Source organism: Sminthopsis crassicaudata, chromosome 2 (assembly GCF_048593235.1).
Source record: "Sminthopsis crassicaudata isolate SCR6 chromosome 2, ASM4859323v1, whole genome shotgun sequence".
Lineage (NCBI taxonomy): Eukaryota > Metazoa > Chordata > Mammalia > Dasyuromorphia > Dasyuridae > Sminthopsis > Sminthopsis crassicaudata.
In genome coordinates this window covers 679210918-679229606 of record NC_133618.1, presented here as the reverse complement: position 1 = coordinate 679229606, position 18689 = coordinate 679210918, and the positions used below count along the sequence as shown (strand labels likewise).

At 47.8% G+C, this 18689-nt stretch overlaps 1 protein-coding gene across 2 annotated transcripts in view; it reads right to left on the bottom strand.

Annotated features, from left to right (window-relative positions):
• Nucleotides 1-2307: 2307 nt before the first annotated feature.
• The window catches only part of GLRX3 (glutaredoxin 3), a 32769-nt gene continuing 16387 nt past the window's right edge, over nt 2308-18689 (bottom strand). Inside the window, exons 3-11 of one of the 2 annotated variants that reach the window (XM_074297193.1) lie at nt 17729-17803; nt 16814-17015; nt 11950-12122; nt 10967-11028; nt 8927-8984; nt 7708-7760; nt 5704-5743; nt 5514-5606; nt 2308-2584 (exon numbers count right to left, since the gene is read on the bottom strand). In XM_074297193.1, coding sequence (XP_074153294.1) covers nt 2534-2584; nt 5514-5606; nt 5704-5743; nt 7708-7760; nt 8927-8984; nt 10967-11028; nt 11950-12122; nt 16814-17015; nt 17729-17803 — 807 coding nt within the window. In that variant the 3' untranslated portion in view covers nt 2308-2533. Of the gene's footprint in view, nt 2585-5513; nt 5607-5703; nt 5780-7707; nt 7761-8904; nt 8985-10966; nt 11029-11949; nt 12123-16813; nt 17016-17728; nt 17804-18689 lie in introns of both variants that reach the window. The other variant, XR_012487221.1, reaches the window with a different exon arrangement.

The window sequence follows — 18689 nt, the reverse complement described above, 5'->3', positions numbered from 1 at the left end:
ACCCTTACACTGAGAGTCCAGGGGACTCCTGAGGGCATGAAGAAAAGGAGAGGGCTGGGAAAAGAAGGAATTGTTTGGGATTTCTGCTGAGGCACAGACCAGGGCTCAGGAGGGCTGCAACTGACCGCAGAGATATCCAGGACAGGGCCTGACGGCTCATGGGTGGGACCTGGGGAGTCCTGGAGAGAGGAAGCAGGAGAGAACAGTGTCCCCAAACCCAGAGAGGAAGGATAGCCAAGAGAAGGCGATGAGCTACCAAATGCAGCCAGGCAATCTAAAGGATCAGGCCTGAGAAGGGATTGCCCAACTTGGAAATTCAGAGATCACTGCTCGCCCAGTGCACAAGTCAAAGAACCAGCAAGTCACAAAAAGAACTGCAAACTGAACAAAAGTAGGAAATTACGCTCCACAAAACAGACTATGACAAACCCAAACACTCCTTGCACCTACCTAAAAACCACCAAAGACAGGCTCCACTTCAGTGGTGGAGAAGTGCCCTGGGGCAACAGTGCTTCTTCAGCTGTGAATCAATGGGAAAAGGACTCTGGAATGATGCAAATAAAGTGGCCCAAATGCTCCTTGGACCAGAGACCATAATTAGGCTTAAATCCTGAGAAGCCTTAAGAAAGTCTCCATACCCACCAAAACACATAGCAGTGCTTTGGGTGACAGCAAAGCACCTGGGACCAAACAGATGCCCATCTACTCCCCAATGGCTAAGCAAAGGGGCACACGGAGACGATGGAAACACCGGAGAAATAAACAGTGAGGTAGAGCCAAGAGATGCAATGACCACAACCAAGAGACAAACCAAGGCGATTCCAAGGGAATGTGACACAGATCCCCGGGAAGATGTCTAGCCTGGCCTGGTGGGTGGGCGCTGAGTAGGGAGGATTTCCGGACCTTTTAGATCAATGGATCAGTTACACTGATCTTCCCTTTTTCTTTTAAAAAATGATGTGTATATGGGATAACTTTAAGGAAAGCACCAGAAGAAAATGAGATGTTCAAAAAGACAATACAACCTAATTTTTTATAAAAGGGCATTGGTTGGTAACTTTGGAAAGTAGTTTCAGTTGAAAGACTGGAAGCCAAAGGAGAGAAAGCTGAGGAGAGGAGTGCCAAATGTAGACCACTTTCTGGGGGACAGAAGGCCAAAAGAGAAGTGTTAGCAGGGGTGTTGTGACCAAGTGACAGGCTTTTGAAGGACAGAGAAAGTCAAGAAAGGAGCAGGCTTCAGGGAAGGAGCCGGCAGATAGTAATGGCTAGAGGCTAGAGTCAAGAGGAAATGGGACCGGGGAGCCCCAGAAACCAGGGGGAAGGAGGGTGTATGGGGGAGAGGAGAGCACGCTCTCCTGAACAGCCTCTATTTTTTAGGGAGGGGAAGGGAAATTTAGGAACAGTCATTGTGGAGAGCATTTTAGAGGGAAAATCAATTAGAGGGAGAAAAATGTTTGCCTCTCAGCAGTGAGGGTCCAGCTGACATAATCCACATCCACTCAGATCCTCCAGCCAAGGGCGCTCAATTTCTTCCGGTTCTGTACAGTGGCCCGTGAATAGGGCTGACACAGGCTGGCGGTGAGTGACGCACGTCAGTGACCTGACGCCATAAAAGCCCAGTCATCCAATGCTTCTCTAAAGAGTCAGCCAGGGCAGCTCTGAGCTTGCTGGCTCCATCCTAACCTCCCAGAGACCAAGCTCCTCTTCTAAGACTGGGAATAAGGCCCTTCTTCCCACCCGCTCTCAGTACTGGGCCCACAAGGGTGACAGAAGCAGGAGGCGGCGCTGCTGCAGCTGCCATCTCCAAGTGATGAAGGCCCCACTCTGGGCTCATCGACATCACCTCAATACCTGAGCTAGGATCAAAAGAAAGCCGGGGAAATTCTCACAGCTTAGAAGACTTTAGCCCATTTGCAAAGCTGGAGGTGGGTCTTTAAATCTGAAAACAATGTCAGACTTGTCGAATCCATTCCCTAGGATTTTTCTGGGTATCTAAAATCGGGGCAGTGCTTCTGTCTCTGCAATCCCACCTGTCCCAAGTACACACATTTCCACAATTTTTCCAGGGCTGCAAAGAGATCTAACAGCCAGTGAGGGGAGCCATTGGCTTGGTGTATGAATAATGGAGACTAACGTCAAGTGGATTGTACTGCCTACCTAATGATATATCTACTAATGATTATATGCTACACTTTCTAATTGGTATGAGCCATCCGTATAGAATGTCAAGAGGGCCTTAATTGGCTTAATTATAATGAGTTATGCATACTGCATCAGCTTTAAGAAAAAAAAAAAAAAAGAGAAAACTTTTTTAATGCATTCATTTTTAATTGAATTTTGAGATGTTGCGAGCATCCTATGGAAGGGGACAACGGGAACGTGTACAGTGAGCGTGACCTTGGGCAGGAAGGACAGACGCAGGTGACTGACAGGGGAAGAAGCCCTTGGCTCCTCCTCACTCCCCAGGACTGACTCATGACTTGTTCCACGCTCGGGAAATGCTTTGGGCAGGACTTTGCAGGCCTGCAGCACCTTAAGTTTCTCCTCTCAGGATAGGCAACAATTCGCCATTTTCTTTCAGTTCCTGTAAAGACAAAAATAAAAAAAAAAAAAAAACCCTCTAAGTAAGGAGCTTCCTTTCCATTTACACACCAAAGACCTGCAAGAAAGAGCCAAAGGCCTAGAAAGTGAATTTTAGCAGTCTCTTTCATTTAAACATACAAGCACCCAAATGAAGGACCATCCAAAATGGGAAAATTAAAAGGAGAAATGATTCAAGATTATTTAGATTGAATCATCAAACGAGAGTCTGTCTCTGTGCACGATCCCTCCTCTAAGAAGGAGTGATTGGGTAAAGGCGGAGGCCAAAGCGGCCCAGGAGATGGCAGCGATCGCCTCCCATCGTGAGCCAGCGCATCCTCAGGCACCTGTGGCCACACCGGTCCCCCTGACTGGTGGACGGCCAGGAACAACACGTGGGGTCTCCCTTAGGGTGCTTTCATCTAGGAGATGATCCTGCCGAACCAAATGACTCAACTAGCAATCAGTGACTGAGCACACGCTCCTCGGGGGTAGGGGCTTCTCCCCAATTATCACAGCCACGTCAGGGGAGTAAGGACTCCTCTCAGGGAGGTTTCATGTCAGGACCTCAGCAGGGGAAGGTCTGAGGCAGAACCTGAGCTCCGGGTGTGTGCGAAGGGCAGCGAGGGGACATCACAGAGCACTGGGACTAAAGTCAGAACTGAGTTCAAATCCAGCCTCAGACACTTATTGGCTGCATGACCATAAGCAAGTCAGTTTCCTCATCTATAAAACCAGCTGGAGAAGGAAATGGCCAGCCCTCCAGGATCTTTGCCAAGAAAATCCCAGACGGGGTCACAAAGAGTCAGACACAAGTGAAAAACGAACAACAGTGCAGAGAAAAGCAGATTGTTGGGGAAACCATTTGCTTCTCTACACAAGTGGATCCTTAAGAACAATCCTTCCCCATCAGGTAATTGGCAGGGCACCAAGAGAGCTGCCCACTCCCCTTCCGGGCTCTGCCTTCAAAAGGCCGCCCTGCATTACCACCCTGCTGGGCCAGGCCAGGGATCCTGCCGAAGGGCGGCCCTTTGGAGCAGGGTTATCGGTAATTTGGAGTGTGGCCTCCCACAGGTGGTCACACCAGAGGCCCTGGGGCCAGGGCACAGGCTGCGCGCCACTGCTTGGTTTTGCTGAATCTTTCTTTGCTTTCACCTTGTAAAAAGTGGGAAGGGGGGAACAGAAAAATTGTGGGAGACGGATGGATGGACGGTCAGAGGGGCAGAACACATCAGTACTTGGGACGGGCATCCCAGTGTAGCCTGATTTCACATCAAAGTCAATCAAGTGGCCTTGGTCTACATGGCCAAAAGCCCTGCAGAGACAGAGCAGAGCCCTGGGGCCCTCCTTTGGCCAAAATGGAAGCCTACAACAAGGCAAGCGGGCACCAGGGAACCTTGGGCCTGACATACAGAATGCCGAAGGGGTACCCACTCATTTTAAAGGGAAGAGGAGCATGGGCCTTTATAAGCCAGCACCCACTGCAAAAGGGTCTGGATTAATCTAGCCAGGACCCCGGGGGTCACAGCTGCCAAAAAGTCCGGCTCCCCCCTTTTCCACATCCTAAGCAAGCTACTCTCCTCATGGCCTGAGAGAATGCATACACCCATTCCTTTTCTTAAAATGGACACCCGATTCCCTTATACGAATTAAAACACAACCCCCCTCAACTTAAAAAAAAAAAAAAAAAAATCAATCACATTGGGCCTACAGAAAATAGGAAAATGCATTCATTGGCAGAAATGAACCCAAATGTCAGGATATGAATTATTGCACCCCCACCAAACCAAGTGAAAATGTTAACAGAAAATCCGGCAAATCTTTTCAAATCACATCTAGATAATAGCATGTGACCAGGAAAAATGGCTAATCCCTGGGAGGTGACAGAAAAGAAGTTACTGTATGTACAACTTATTTTTAGAATTAAATGAGCTGTATTGATTGGATCTTCCCAGGAGTTCCCCTGGCTGAGGCACAGGCCATCAAACATTCCGACAAGACCGGGCTCCAGAGGATTTGGGGTGGAGGAGACTAGGCTTCTCTGTGACAAAAATCAAAAAACGCACTAACAAATGCAGATCTATTTCTGTTGCTTCGGGGCTTGTTCAAAATACTACTACATTAAACCTTCCACTTTTCAAGAATGAGGCTGTTTGCAAGGGGGGAAAATGTCTCCCTGCCTTCTTTGAGAAGAACAATGTCAACTCTCAAACTGAGCAGCAAAGAAACCCATAAAAACGTACCTACAGGGGAAAGCGGGCTGTGTCGTCAAAGGAACAGACTCCAGGTTTAAAAAGAGACACACGGAGCTCGTGATGACCTCCAAAAGTGCTTATGCCGAGAATAAGTAATATACTATCAATTACCGAAGCACAGGTAGGCTTCGGGAATGGAGACACTCCAGCAAAGTCACCCAATAAATTTCTTATACAGGGAATATTACTTTCCGTCACCTGACACGTTAAAATTTGCCACATACCCAGAGGAAAAGGTCCCTGGAGGCAGGATGGCAGAGCGGGTTGGGGGGCCTCCCAAGCCTCAGAAACTCCGGCGTTCATGTAGCTACTCTGACATGCATTAGCCACATGAGAAGGGACAATTGTTCTGTGCCCCCCAATCCAACATGTCAACCAGTTTGCTTCCCTGTTACAGCTGTTTGGAGAGGGGAGGGGGATACTGGGACAAGTTTTGGAGAGTCTTCTAAGAATCATCATTAAAGCCCTGAATTTTTCTGTAAGATGCCCCAAAGATTCCATTGGAATCTTGGTGATTTGAGGTGGGAAGGACTCCTTAATTCTCTATTAGTATAAAAGGAGCCTGAATAAAACCAATGTTCATCCCTTTAGTCCTTCAAAGCCAAGAATCATTATTATAAAGACAGTGAGTTAAGTAGCATTTCTTCCTTGGAGGGTACAAGTGAGCAGCTCTCTTACCTTAACTATATCCAATCCTCCAACAAGCTCACCTTTCACGTACAACTGGGGGTACGTTGGCCAGTTGGAGTACGCTTTTAGTCCTTGCCGCACCTGAGGAAACAACAAGGACAATGTTTTTCAAACTAGACTCTTAGGTGAGGAAGACCAAAACAAAGAACAGACAGAATCGGCAAGGAGCGAGACTTACTTCTTCATCCTCCAAGATATCAAACGTCTCAAAATCAACACTACAAGAAATGAGAAAGATTTTCAGAATTACACAACTGGTTTATACAAAGGCCAAAAACTCCCCCAAAACCCACCTCTTCTATACCCTTTGTGTGGCTCGAGCCATCCTCAGGTAGCTATGGAAACAAAAGCTGGCATGGCAAAGACAAGTCATCGAGCCCATGATTCCATCCAAGGCCCAATGGCCTCAGCATAGGCCCAGGACAGTCACAACCTTGCCCCATCTTGTTAAAATGGTGACCGCCTCCATCCCCTGGAGACCAGCCTCCTTGAGCTGAGCTGGCCCATTGGGACGGGGAGAACCCCTCTGTTCATCCTCTGTGAGGGCAGAAAGGGCTGCAAGAGCCAGGGAGTGCCCAGGGTCAGGAGGCACTGGCTCCGAAGGCCCCTCAGACACGACAGCCTCAGCTTCAGTCCCAACACAACGAGCCAAACCCCAGAGACCCGAGCCACTGGCCAAAGCGTCACAAGGCAAGCTCTTCTTCCCAAGCCTCCAGAGCCACTGCAGAGACTGTGGGGAGATCTGAGGCAGAGCCAGAGATGGAGCAATCTAGCTCCCATCACCATTCGGACCAAAGGATGGCTCGGAGAGAAGGCAGGCCCCAAGGCTAAGCAGAGCTAAGCAATACTGGACAGTTCAAATGTGGGCCACACGGTTTCTCTAAATCCCCATGGGACTGTAAGGGCAGGTCTTTGTGTAGGTCTGACAGTCCCAGTCACATACATACATGTTTTCTCTTCACTGATTTTAGGAGGACAGACTGGCTGCCAGTCCATAGTGTAAAAGCAATCCAATAACCATGATTGATGTCGGTCAGCTGCTAGGCTCAGAATTAGTTCCTAGAGTCAGTATTAGGGCCTTTGCCTGAGGTCCAGAGCTCTGACCAGAGATCAGCCAGTTTTAGCTTTCCCTCGGGGACGATGGGGGGAGGAGAAATGAGAAGGTAAGTGATTAAAAAAATATGAAAAAGCCTTTCTCCCCGGAGGCATCCCCAGAGCACAATACCAAGCCTCACTTTAGGAACCTGAAGTACCAAACTCAGGACATTTTCATTCACACCCAGAGGGAGCTCAAGGTAAAACTAGCCTGGTCCAAAATCTCTGGCTGCTACAGCTTTCCCTTCTGGAGAGGGGGGGACTGCCCTGCGCCCTGATAAGTAACCATGATCCCCTAAAACAAGCTCTCAGAATGGCATCAGCATGAGCCACGGGCACTCACGTGAAGAGAGGAATTGTTTTGTCTAAGCCTGTTCTTAAATCCTAACTTGTTCTGAGCTGGGTCAAGTTGCCTCCAGAGCACAGAGAGAATTCCCTTTGCCTATAATTTTCACCCGGATGCTTGAGAGGGTAACAGTGGCAGTCAAAATAGGGATTCTACTTCCACAAGGAGAAAGGGAGTGGCTAGAAAGACTATCAGGAAGGGCACAAAGGACACAGAGCTGAGCTTCAAGTACTTCAGGTTCTCTAGTGGAAGGCAGGTTGGCTGGCAGACTGCATTTACAGGAAAACAGACTGGAAAAAAATTGGCAATGATTATTTTGCCAGAATGTTTGTCAATACTCTCACCGCCGAGGAAATCGCCTGTTGCCCATGCTGGCAAACCTGCCCAAACTGTGCCACAGAACCTGAGGTGCTCAGGATTTCCAGAAGCAAGTACCAATACATGGGCTACTTATTCTTCCATCAGACAGAAAAAAACAATGGCAAACCACATTTCACAAAAGTATCTTTTCCTGCCGGTGGGAACTGCATAACCTTTCACCCCTACTGGTTGGCCAACGACTATTTCCCTAGCTGCTCCCATTACATCTGACAAGGAAGAGAAAGGTTTTCTTTAAAAGGTTATTGCAAAGTGGGAGAAATATCCACCAAGTGTGGGAAAGAAACAGTCTAACTTTAAGATGGGCATTTGTCTTACACCAAAGCACAGCCCAACCAGTAATTCTCCGTGCCATTTACTTACCCAGTACTGTTAAGTATTTCTAGAATCTGCTTGCTGAATCCACATTTTGCCATCTAAATAAAACAAGATTTATGTTTAGGCTTTGAAAGTGAGTGGAGTCATCCTCCTTTTCACCCTTTCCACAAATCTTGAGCTTTTCTATTCACACCAAACTTTCTCCCTCAATCCGTTCTACTCCCCAGGGAAACATCCCAGGGTTACAGGGGATCACGGACAATTAGAGATGCCGTCCTCTTCGTTCTTCTTTTCGTCCCTCCACCCTAGGCAGATGTGTTCCAATGGTCTATAAACTTCTTGCTGATAATCAAACCACTTCTCAGTAAAAATTGAAGGCCCAACATGTCTGCTACTCTTTTATTGTTCAAAATAAATAATCTTACTTTACTTAGATCAATAAGAAAAGGAGTATTTTTTGGATTCCCAGCGGCCTTGTTTCCCTGTTCTCAGTGGAGCAGGAGGCGACAAATCCTGAGACAAGGAGGGCAGTCTCCTTCAGAGGCACCGCCTGCAGGACCCTGACTCCAAGTGCCACCTCTGGCTTTCCTGAGGGGTACCATGAACATGCCATTGCATGCTCTGCCTACTTCATGGGGTTACTCTGAAGATTAAAGGAAGTACGAGGAAAGGACTCTGGAAAACCATCATTTTGATTAGTTTTTGGGGCTTCCTCCAATTCTCACTAAAGGATAACGGGCATTCCCAAGCGCTCCTACTGGGTCTAAAATAAAAGCATCTCATCAGGCACACAGTGGGCTATGGATCCCCAAAGCCATCTCCCATGGCCTGGGCCACCAGGACTAGCGGCCCCAAGATTACAACTAGGAACAAACTCTGGAAATGGCATGTTTGTTGCTTCTGAGTATCTACTAAGCCCAAAGAGTGTACTCTAAAAACCATGGGCAGCAAGAGCCATCTTAAAATGCAGTTTAGCAGCCAGGACGTGGCGACTGGAGAGCCTGTACTGCCTTCATCACAGTGACCAACTTGACAGATAAAAGTCTGGCACCGAGCGGAGAGGCCCCCTGGAGCTGGTGATGATCGAGTAGCGCCCGACGCACTGGGCTTGCTTTGATCTATAGAAGCACCAATTAAGGGAGGGAGAGCTTCCTGATACCCCCCAGCTTCATTAGCTCAAGTGAGGAAAGATGGCTAACTGTCCCCTTGCTGCAGATGGTAACATCCAAAGAAATTACCCACAAAACCATTTCTGAGTCCTTACCTGTTTGCTTCCTTTCATAAACAGCATCACAGAAGCTTTATTTGTCAGTACTTTGAGCCTACGGAGAGAAGGAGGACATAAAGGGCTCAGCTCAATCATGAAACACAGCTCAGGCTCCCCTTCATCAGGAACATGTGCATTGGAGGAACGGCGAGATGAGAGCTCACATTAAACAAGTAAATGCATTTATATTTGCTTTTATTTCATTCCTTCCCTAAGCCACTATAAAGCACAAGATTGCTTATAAAGCCACGAATGTGCCTTAAAGTGGCAATTTAAGCCCTCAGGCTCCTCATGCTAAAAAGAAGCAGCCAATTCTGCACGGGACCCAGAGTCTGAATGAGCACTGTCTGTCCACAATGGCTTGGGGCCACCGAGCCAGGCCACATGCATTCAGCTGCACTGCTCCACCTGGAAGCCATCCAGAGGGAAGCTGCTGACACTGGCTGAAAGATGCCACACAGAACAGCGTCCCAGCCAGGTGCTGATTGATGGGGGGACATTCCGAGGGCTGCCTGCAGCATCAGATCTGGGGAACGGGGCAGATTAACCCTGCCATCAACATTCAGACCTCAGGACACAGGCCAGAGAAGAGAGGCTTCCTCACTGCCTTCAGCTCTCAGTCAACTTTATAAACCACCTTATGTACCCATTTTAGTTCTAACGGTAGTAGGAAGAGGATTAACTGCATGTCTGCTGGGGAAAGTTTAAAATTCCTTGAATAGATGACAGGGAAAACGACAGTTACTGCTGCCTCACTCATACCAAGGGTACTTAGCAGGAATATAGCAAAAATCCAAGAGAAAAAGGGCCGGGAGTCTTCCAGAGAGATCACTAAGTGCACCTAGGAAAGCCCTCTTCAGGACCCAACCTCAGAGTCCACCTCTTCCTATTGAAAACAGACCTCTAACAATATCCCCCCATCTCCACAGTGCTCGTTCAGTTAGAAAGAACAAATGACAAAAAGGAGGGAAGAGCTGGCGTGTGCTGACAGGAAGCAAGAACTGGCACCAAACAATCATTTTAAAGCCCAAACAAGCACTCGCTGGCTCGGGCTGGATCCTTTGGTGGGATGACCTCAACAAGCCCCATGAGGCATCCATCCTGCCTTGATGACAACCTGGATCAAGGATGCTTGGACTGCACCTGTGCCCTCTTGGTACAGAGGCAGCAAACGTGCAATTAGTGGCTGAAAGAAGGGCTGAGCCTGGGCCTAATTCACTGAGAATTCACTTGGAGGAACTTGCCTTCTTCGATGGTGTCCACTAACTGAAGCAAGGGCATGTGGGCAGATCTGTGTTTTTAATTCACTTCAGGAGACAAACAGAACATGCTTTGCCAGCCCAACTGCTAACCTTAGTCATGGAGGATGTGGCACCTGATGTATTGAAGCATTTTAAAATAAATTAAATTTTGTTTCTAAATTAAATTATGTTCAAGTAAGGGGAGGGGAAAGGGAAAGGGAATGATCTCCAATCTCCTCCCTACCATGTCTCAAGCCTCAGAACACCATCAATTCAAAGCAGAGAAAAACTCGTCTACCATAAAGCAAACCCCATGTTCCTTTAGGAACTTGAAATGGTCGTCTTTTTGAAAAGCAACTGGAAAAGAGAATAATAACATAGAAGCTTTGAAAATTAGAGAGATAACACTTCCTCTTGACCCTCTCCTAGGCCTACTGGACACACGCACAGAAATGACACAAATTAGGAAAAGTTGTAGCCACAACAGGCCAACTGAGGCAAATGGATCCTGCCTCTCAAAGGAACAGAGAAAATTCCCGGTGGACTTCCAAGAAGAGAACTGCTATAAATTGAAAGGGAAATCCTTCAGCCCCTCTCTACAATGATTCGGAAATCAGACCTGCCTCGGCTCATGAATTTGTCATTTTTCCTACTAGTTCAAAGGCACACCACAGACCTTTGACACAAGTTAAGTGCGATGAACATAGTAGATGATCCCAAACAGGAACAGTGCAACAGAGAGTGAGACAAAATTTAAAACTTAAAAGAAAAAATATGTAACAAAGCACCTCCTTACCTTTCCTCTAGTTTGGGTGCTTTGGGGCAAATTGTATCAAGTTCATTGGATGCTTCCAGCTCCTACAAGAGACAGAAAAGTAGTTAAAATAAATATGCCATCAGGAAGGAGCACCTGGCATTTACCTCCTCCCCCACGCTCCCATTGACCGTCAAGTCACTCCAAGTTCAAATACTGCCCATAAGTAACCCCTCGTGCCACTATTATCCTCAGGCACATGAGAAATAATCTCATTCTAGCCTGAAGACGTTGATTATCACTGACAAGAAGACACAAGAGAGCAAGATCTCCCTCTCCTGCAACAGAGAGGCGCCAGACACGGAGTGTGGTCACCAGCACGCCCCAGCCCCACAGTCAAGGGCACACCTCTCTGTAGGAATGGCCCTATGTCTAGGGGGCTCAATTTTAAAAGGCACCCACAAAGCATCTTTTTTGAAAAAGAAATTGTCTGCAAAGCTCTAAGAACAAGAAGCAGATCTCTCTCACTGTATACTTCAACAACAATGCTATATAATGATCAAATCTGATGGACGTGGCCCTCTTCAACAATAAGATGAACCAAATCCGTTCCAATTGAGCAGTAAGGAACAGAACCAGCTACACCCAGCGAAAGAACTCTGGGAAACAACTATGAACCAGTACACGGAATTCCCAGTCCTTCTAATTTTGCCCACTTGCATTTTGGATTTCCGTCACAGGCTAATGGTACACTATTTCAAAGTCCAATTCTCTTTGTACAGCAAAACAACTGTTTGGACATGTATCCATATATTGTATTTAATTTATACTTTAACATATTTAACATTCCTTGGTCAACCTGCCATCTTGGGGGGGGGGGGGGAAGGAGGGGAAAAATTGGAACAAAAGGCTTGGCAATTGTTAGTGCTGTAAAATTACCCATGCATATATCTGGTAAATAAAAATTATTAAAATAAAAAAAAATTAAAAAAAAAAAAAAAGCAGCAGATCTCTCAGGTTCCCACCTTAACGATATCAAGTCCTCCTATCAGCTCTCCAGACACATATAACTGAGGATAAGTGGGCCAATTGGAGTACGTTTTGAGTCCTTGGCGCACGTCTTCATCCGAAAAGATATCGAAACTACTAAACTGAATATTATGCTTGTTAAGAATTTCCACCATCTGCTTGCTGAAGCCTGTATGCGGGGAGAAAAAAAAAAAAAAAGCTTCCCTGAGATAAATTATAAATGTCTTTATCATTTCATTTGTCTGCCACTTTTTAATGGTGAGAGAATTAGCCCGCCTGATCTACTGGAAAAAGACCCAATAATGGTCCTACCGCAGGCGGGAAGACCATCTTCGTACCTGAACCCCAACCACAATGAATCCTCTCTAAAAGTCCAAGGGGGCACCCAGAGAAGGGCATTTTCCTTCCAATTACAAGGGCACTGGAAGTGAGGGGTCAGACTAGATCGAAGAGATTCACGAGGTCTTGGTCCTTCCCACCCCCAGATAAACCCCTCTATGGATCCACCTGCAAACATGGCACCCTACCATGGAACAGGGGTCTCCTCCTGCCATTCAATGCTAATCCCCGTCCCAATGGCAGGGAGGAGGGAAAGGCGCCTGTTCTTTTAACCCAAAACAATTCCAGAAAGTTCCACTTTGAGATTCCATCCTTTGTAGCTCACCGCAAGCTGTCGCTGGCGGTCGCCGGCACCTCCTCCCTCTCCACGTCATAACAACCTGATGGGTTCATTTTTAAAACTACTTACGTTCCCCAAAGTACGTAATGTGATTTTTTACTGCACTTTGGTGACAATTTTTTATTATGTACTCTGATTTTATGAGACTTTTGTGACACATTTTGTTATATACTTTTCTGACATTACTTCCTTATTATAACATTAGTACTAAACAATAATAAGAGTGTGTGAACACTCGTCTTTTATAAGCCTATTAGTCTCGTCTAAAAAAAAGGCCATTTGTCTCTCCATGAGAATTCTGGGATGATTTTCCCCAACAGTGTGTGTATCTCCCTGACTTTAAGAACTAGATTCGCACATAAAACAGTAAGTTACCCTTCTCGTTTTCCCTTCAAAATCTGTTAGTGACTTCTAGAAAGGAACCGCCACTTTGAACCCAACGTGCCTCTAGATCTGGCAAGAGCCAGCGTTCCCCAAGTCGAAGCCGAAGTCCACGGCAAGAGTCGTCCAGACGGATTTTTGTGAGAGAGCGAGCTCTGGCAGTTTCCCTGATCTGCAGTTTACGGGGAGGCGAAGCCCCAATATTTATTTGTACAGCATCTGAGTGGCTTTCCCTCTCACCGCGATGTGAAGTTCACGTTCAGCCTGGAGTAAAGTACTGCTTCTGAAATTCCTCACTCATCGGGGAGTTCATTAGTAAACAGCTAACGGCTGATTGCTGATGGTTATTCTGTTGCCAATACAGTAACTCATTTCTACTGTAACAGGCTGAGAAAAAGCTTTATTTTTGCCATAGGCAATTACATGGAGTCTGGAAGATTGATTGGGAGGGTTTCATTTTTAAGGGTTAAAGTAGCAGCCTGGAAATGTTATGCTTAGGGATAAAATGAGAAGGAGGCTTTATTCCTCTACCAAAAGACTTATGTAGACGCTGGGAAAAAAAAAAAAAGCCCTCGCCTACAATCGGAATAATTACAGCTGGAAACACCGTGTTTTAACTGTGCATCCACAGACTCAATATTCAATTTAATTCATGATAGATGACATAAATAAAGCAAAGCTCGGAAGGTGGCTGTCCAGAGGAAGGAAAGCTCAGCTCTGGAGGCAGTTTGTGCTGGGCAGGCCCTCGGTCGGACGGTTGAGGCATAGGGGAAGCGCGCCTCGGCCCACATCCCGGCCACATCTGTCCAAGAGAAAACCAGCCAACGTGGGCACTTCAGACGCTTCAACAACCAGAGGCTCTGAAGAAGGGCCATGTTCTTTCCTGCCTTCGTCTCGTGTACAAGCTCGCTTCCCTCATTGCCTTCAGGAGGCTGGGGCTTTTTCCTTGATGTCCAAGGTCCTTTCTGGGCTGTCACTTCGACAGCACCAACATGACAACAGCCAGGCTCAGCCCCTCCTCACTCCTCCCGCAGACTGCTGACCCTTCCCAGTCTATGTTCTCCCCAAAGCAGAGGTCTGACAACACTCTTCCTCCTCAAGACTCAATGGCTCCCTAGTGCCTGCACAATCTGGCCCTGGTCTATCACGCCGGCTGATCCCACACCACCTCCTCACTCACTCTTCGTCCCAATACAACAAACTGTTTCCTGCCTCTGAGCTTTCCACAAGTTGACTTTCCATGAGAGTCAGGTCGGGGATGCCTTCTAACTAATGCTGATAACCCCAGTTTGGGGGATTGTTCCTCCTGCCCTCCTCCCCAGTTATTTTTAATTCACCTTATATTTACTTATTTGGGAAGACAAACAACCAAAAGTTGTTCCCACAAGGACAAAAGCTATTATTCCCTTTTCTACTCTGTGTGCCCAGCTCACGGGAGGCACTTGGCACAGAAACCACTGCACAAAGCTCAAAAGCTTCCCGGAAGGAACGAAGCGTTCGTTAGCGCTGACCGGGCCAGGCGCTGGGCTGAGGGCTGGGGGCACGGAGAGAAAGGGCGGACGCAGCTGCCCAGGGGGTCCCCCTCCTCAGAGGGGAGGGAAGAGTCTGCGGGAGGGCTGGGGCAAAGCAAAGCATTTGGTGAGAGCTCATCTTTAACAAGAAAAGCAGAGATGGGAGGCGCAGCTTAGATGGACTCTACACTGACCTGGCTTACCCGAAACCTGCTTCTCAAAAGATCTCTGACACTGCCAGCCTCTTCTTTGCCTTTTTTGTGATAAGTAAAATGCAAAGGGAGAGGAAATCCCCCATCCTGCATCATTAAAAGCACTGTAAGGTTGCCAGAAGACAATCAACCACATAAATTTAAAGGTGTCCTCCAGTGAAATGACCACCCCAATATAGCAAGTTGTTCCCTACACCGAGGCACAAGAGCAGCAAAGACTCTGACCCTTAGAAAACCTCTCTGGATGGCGGCAGCAGCAGCAGGGTGCAGGGGAAGGGAGGGAATGGAGGCTCCAGCCACCAAGAGTTTGCCAGAGGACACACTCAGGCTGAGAGCCACGCTGGGATCTGAATCCAGACCCGGGGACTTCAAAATCTGGGGCCTGTGTCACCTGTCTGTGGGACAATGATAGCAAGTGAGCACAAAGAAACAGCCCTGCTGTCTGGTGAACTCTCCAAAAAGGGGAGCCATCTGCAAAGAAACTGGATGATGAAAGGGGATGGCCGATCGATGTGCCAGCATCTGCCATGCTGCCCATGGGCTTTGTCTCTTAGGAGGTTAAAGTCACCCCAGGGAGGAGCGGGCACAGCCGCCCCCCGTTCCAACTCTGTCTCGAGAACCATCTCTGGGATTCAGGGAACCACCTCAAAAACACCACGATAGACAGGATGGGGATTTTCCTTTCGGAGTCCTTGGCTGAATTTGTCTGAAGTTCCCATTAGATCTGCACAGATTCATAGGCCAGGACTGGCTGAGAGGCCTTCTGAGCTCCCGGCCTCCTCCAGAGTCCATGAAGCTTCTCCTTCATCCACAGCATGGAGGGCCTGAAGGGTACAAGCCTTCTGCAGGTCTGAGGCCCTTTGAACAGCCTCTCTACACATACCCATGTGCACACACACTGACCCTCGCCGTGTCCACAAAGTTCGTTCAAGCTTGATTTCCAAGTTGACAAAGTCTACACCTTCATATACAATTCCTTTGTCTTCATGTAAAGCAAACCAAGGCAGAGAAGCTACATGATTTACCCCAATCTCCGTAATTAGCTAGTATTTGGTCAGGCTCAAACCCACGTCGCCCTGAATGCTCACTGCACCTCCATCTGCTCCCAAAGAACTTCAGAAAAGAACGTCGCCCTTTGCCTTTATCTTCACCACGTCCCCAGGCTTTGCTTTCCAATACAAAACCAATGGTACAAAGCCCTGTGCCCGCTCTAGTGGGGACGGCCCCAGGAGCATCATTCACACTGCCCCCTGGGGGGAGAGGGAGATGGGAAGACCCTGGCAGACACACTAATGCGTGCACACATACTTCTTGAGATGAAGGGAACTGTGGCCGCTGCCGTTGCTCCTGGAGCGTCCCAGTTAGGCCCCAAAGCCATCAGCTCTCACCAATGAGCAGAGCACAGTATAAACCTAGAGCCAAGCCCCTCTGGGACTGTCTCTTGAACCCTAAGACAATGCCTAGCAATACCAAGGAAATCAGAGCCAAATATATGTGGGTCACCTTGAAGTCCCCCTGAGCAGCCCCTCATGGCACTGGCCCGGCACCTGCTGTCACAGATTCCATCAAACACAGCTCAGAAACAATGATCCTCGGGGCAGACAGGATGGGGCACCAAGACCCATGAGCCAGGGGGCACCCCCCAACTCAGAGGATTCCTTCCACCCAACCCAATCCCCGAAGTATCCAAAAGTCTGCAGCTCCTGAATTGAAAGCAAACCAATAAATTCAAAAAACAAGATGGAGACAGAGCACAGCATCCCACTTTGGTGTCTCAGTCATGGCACCTTGGTGTTAGAAAGGGGGGGGTATCTTAAGGTCCCCCCAGCCAAGGTAAGTGGCAGCGAGGCAAAGAAGGGTATGTAATCTCTGTAGCTCCTCAGTGTCAAGAAAGAAGACAAGAGGGGGCCAGGAGAGACCACCAGGAGCCACACCCTCCACCCATCAGTCATGTCTACACTGACCTTCCCCCATGGAGCCCCATGACTCTCTCACCAGGCTCTGGCTGCAGTTCTAGGGGAAGGGCCCCTCCCTCAACAGCTGCCCTCTGGCCCTGGCCCCCTGAGAAGATGCTCACCACAACGGGGTTCTTGTGGAGACCCTTTCATGAAGAGCATGCACGGGGCGGCGTTGGTCAGCTTCTTGAGCCGAAGATTGAGGTCCTCCTTCGTGCGTTCACTGGAGGCCCGGGGAAGAGCACTGCTGGTGATGTGGCGCTCCACCTTCCTGGTCAGCTCAGGGGCGTGGGCGCCATCTAACCGATCCACTTTCTGCGCGTTCTAAAACCAGGGAGGAAGCAGTGGCAGAGGGATACTGTTCAGTCTGCCACGAAGGCAAGCCACCCCCACCTCCACCCCCAGAAACAAAACAGGGGCGAGGGCTCATGGAAGGAAAGGAAGAGGGTCTCTTCACCAAAAAGGCCAGGGCTGACTCCCAGAGAGGGGAAAGATGGTTCTCCTCCCTATAAAAGCCACCAGAATGGCAGCTAACCCCAGAGGCCACAAAATCCCAGCTCCTCTGGACCAGGTGGCCAGGCATAAAGCAAGCATTCCAAGACTCATGGCCCCTGGGTTCCTGGCCACAAGGATCCTAGTGGAACAAGGACAAGCCCGTGGCCCCAAACTAAGCCCCTCAGCTCCCAAGCTCAGGACCAGATGGGGGAGCTTCTCACAAAGGGGCCTCCGACAGCTCTTATTCAGGAGGCAACCCCGGCCATCCAAGGTGGGGAGCTGGCTGAGCCCACCACCACGAGATGAGGGCCCTGCTCCCAAGGAGCACAAAGCCAAATGGGCAAAGGAGTCTCGGGCCCTTGTTCCTCTTTGTCAGGGAGGAGCACCAGAAGCCCAAGGAGTGTGTCCTCAAGCCTCAGCGCCCCACAGCCAAGCCAAGCAAGATGGAACCTAGGGCTCGAGCTCGGGGTTCAGGGTTTAGAGAAGGGGAATGGAAAGCTTGGTCTACTCAACAGAGATCTCCTGGCTGTCTTTAGGCTTACCTTAAAGAACAGAAAGGTGGGGACAGAACTAATTTCATATTTCTCAGACACTTCAGGAACAGCTTCCGCTTCCAACTTGAAAAGAAGAAAAAACAGGCTCGATCATCAGAGGGCTCTGTATCTCAATCTCCCATGTAATGTCCTTTGAAGAATTTTATGTCTTAAAAGAGTTTGGTGCAAAAGTTTACGACACATTTACATTTAAATGAGACTCACTCGAAGGCGCGTGCACGGTGTCAAAACAGGTTCAGAGGGTTTTATTTTGTTGCACATTTCAGAAGATGCCTGGAGGCTTTTGGTGCACTAGTGACCTAGTAAATTTTCAATCATATGCAGCTCCTACTATATTGAAATCCATAAATCACTGACCCCAGTTATGTCATGATTACAGTGCTTATTTTCTGCCCACAGCAATTCTTCCTGTTTGCTCTATTGACTAATTCCGAGAGGCAGTACATCATGACTGACAGCTGCGGCCTTCTGCAAATTATGAAGCAAAAGGAGTATTTCTCCAATAAACTATTGATGTCTGATACATTTTACTTTTAACTCCTGCAAGACTGCTGGACAGCGAGCAGGAAACTTGCTAGGAAACCCGTCTGTGAGTCTATTCACACATTTAAATGCGGACTCAAAGAAAAACCAAGATGGCAGCATCATGATGGATAATTTCATTGAGGCCTCTGAACTATAATACAATGCAATATCTGAAACATGGCTGTGAAAACATATTTAGTACTAGAATTTCTAAATTAGAAATTAGAATTCAACTAGAGTAAACTACTTTATGTGGAGGTTTATCAATGGTATGCTTTGAGACAAATTCAAGCACATTATATTTTTCCCTCAAAGGACTGCCAATTTAATATAAACTTTTTGAAACCAATAAGATCCTGCATTAACATTATACCTGCAGGAAATAAAATTTATTGATAAATTATATTGTTAAAAGTTTTTTTTA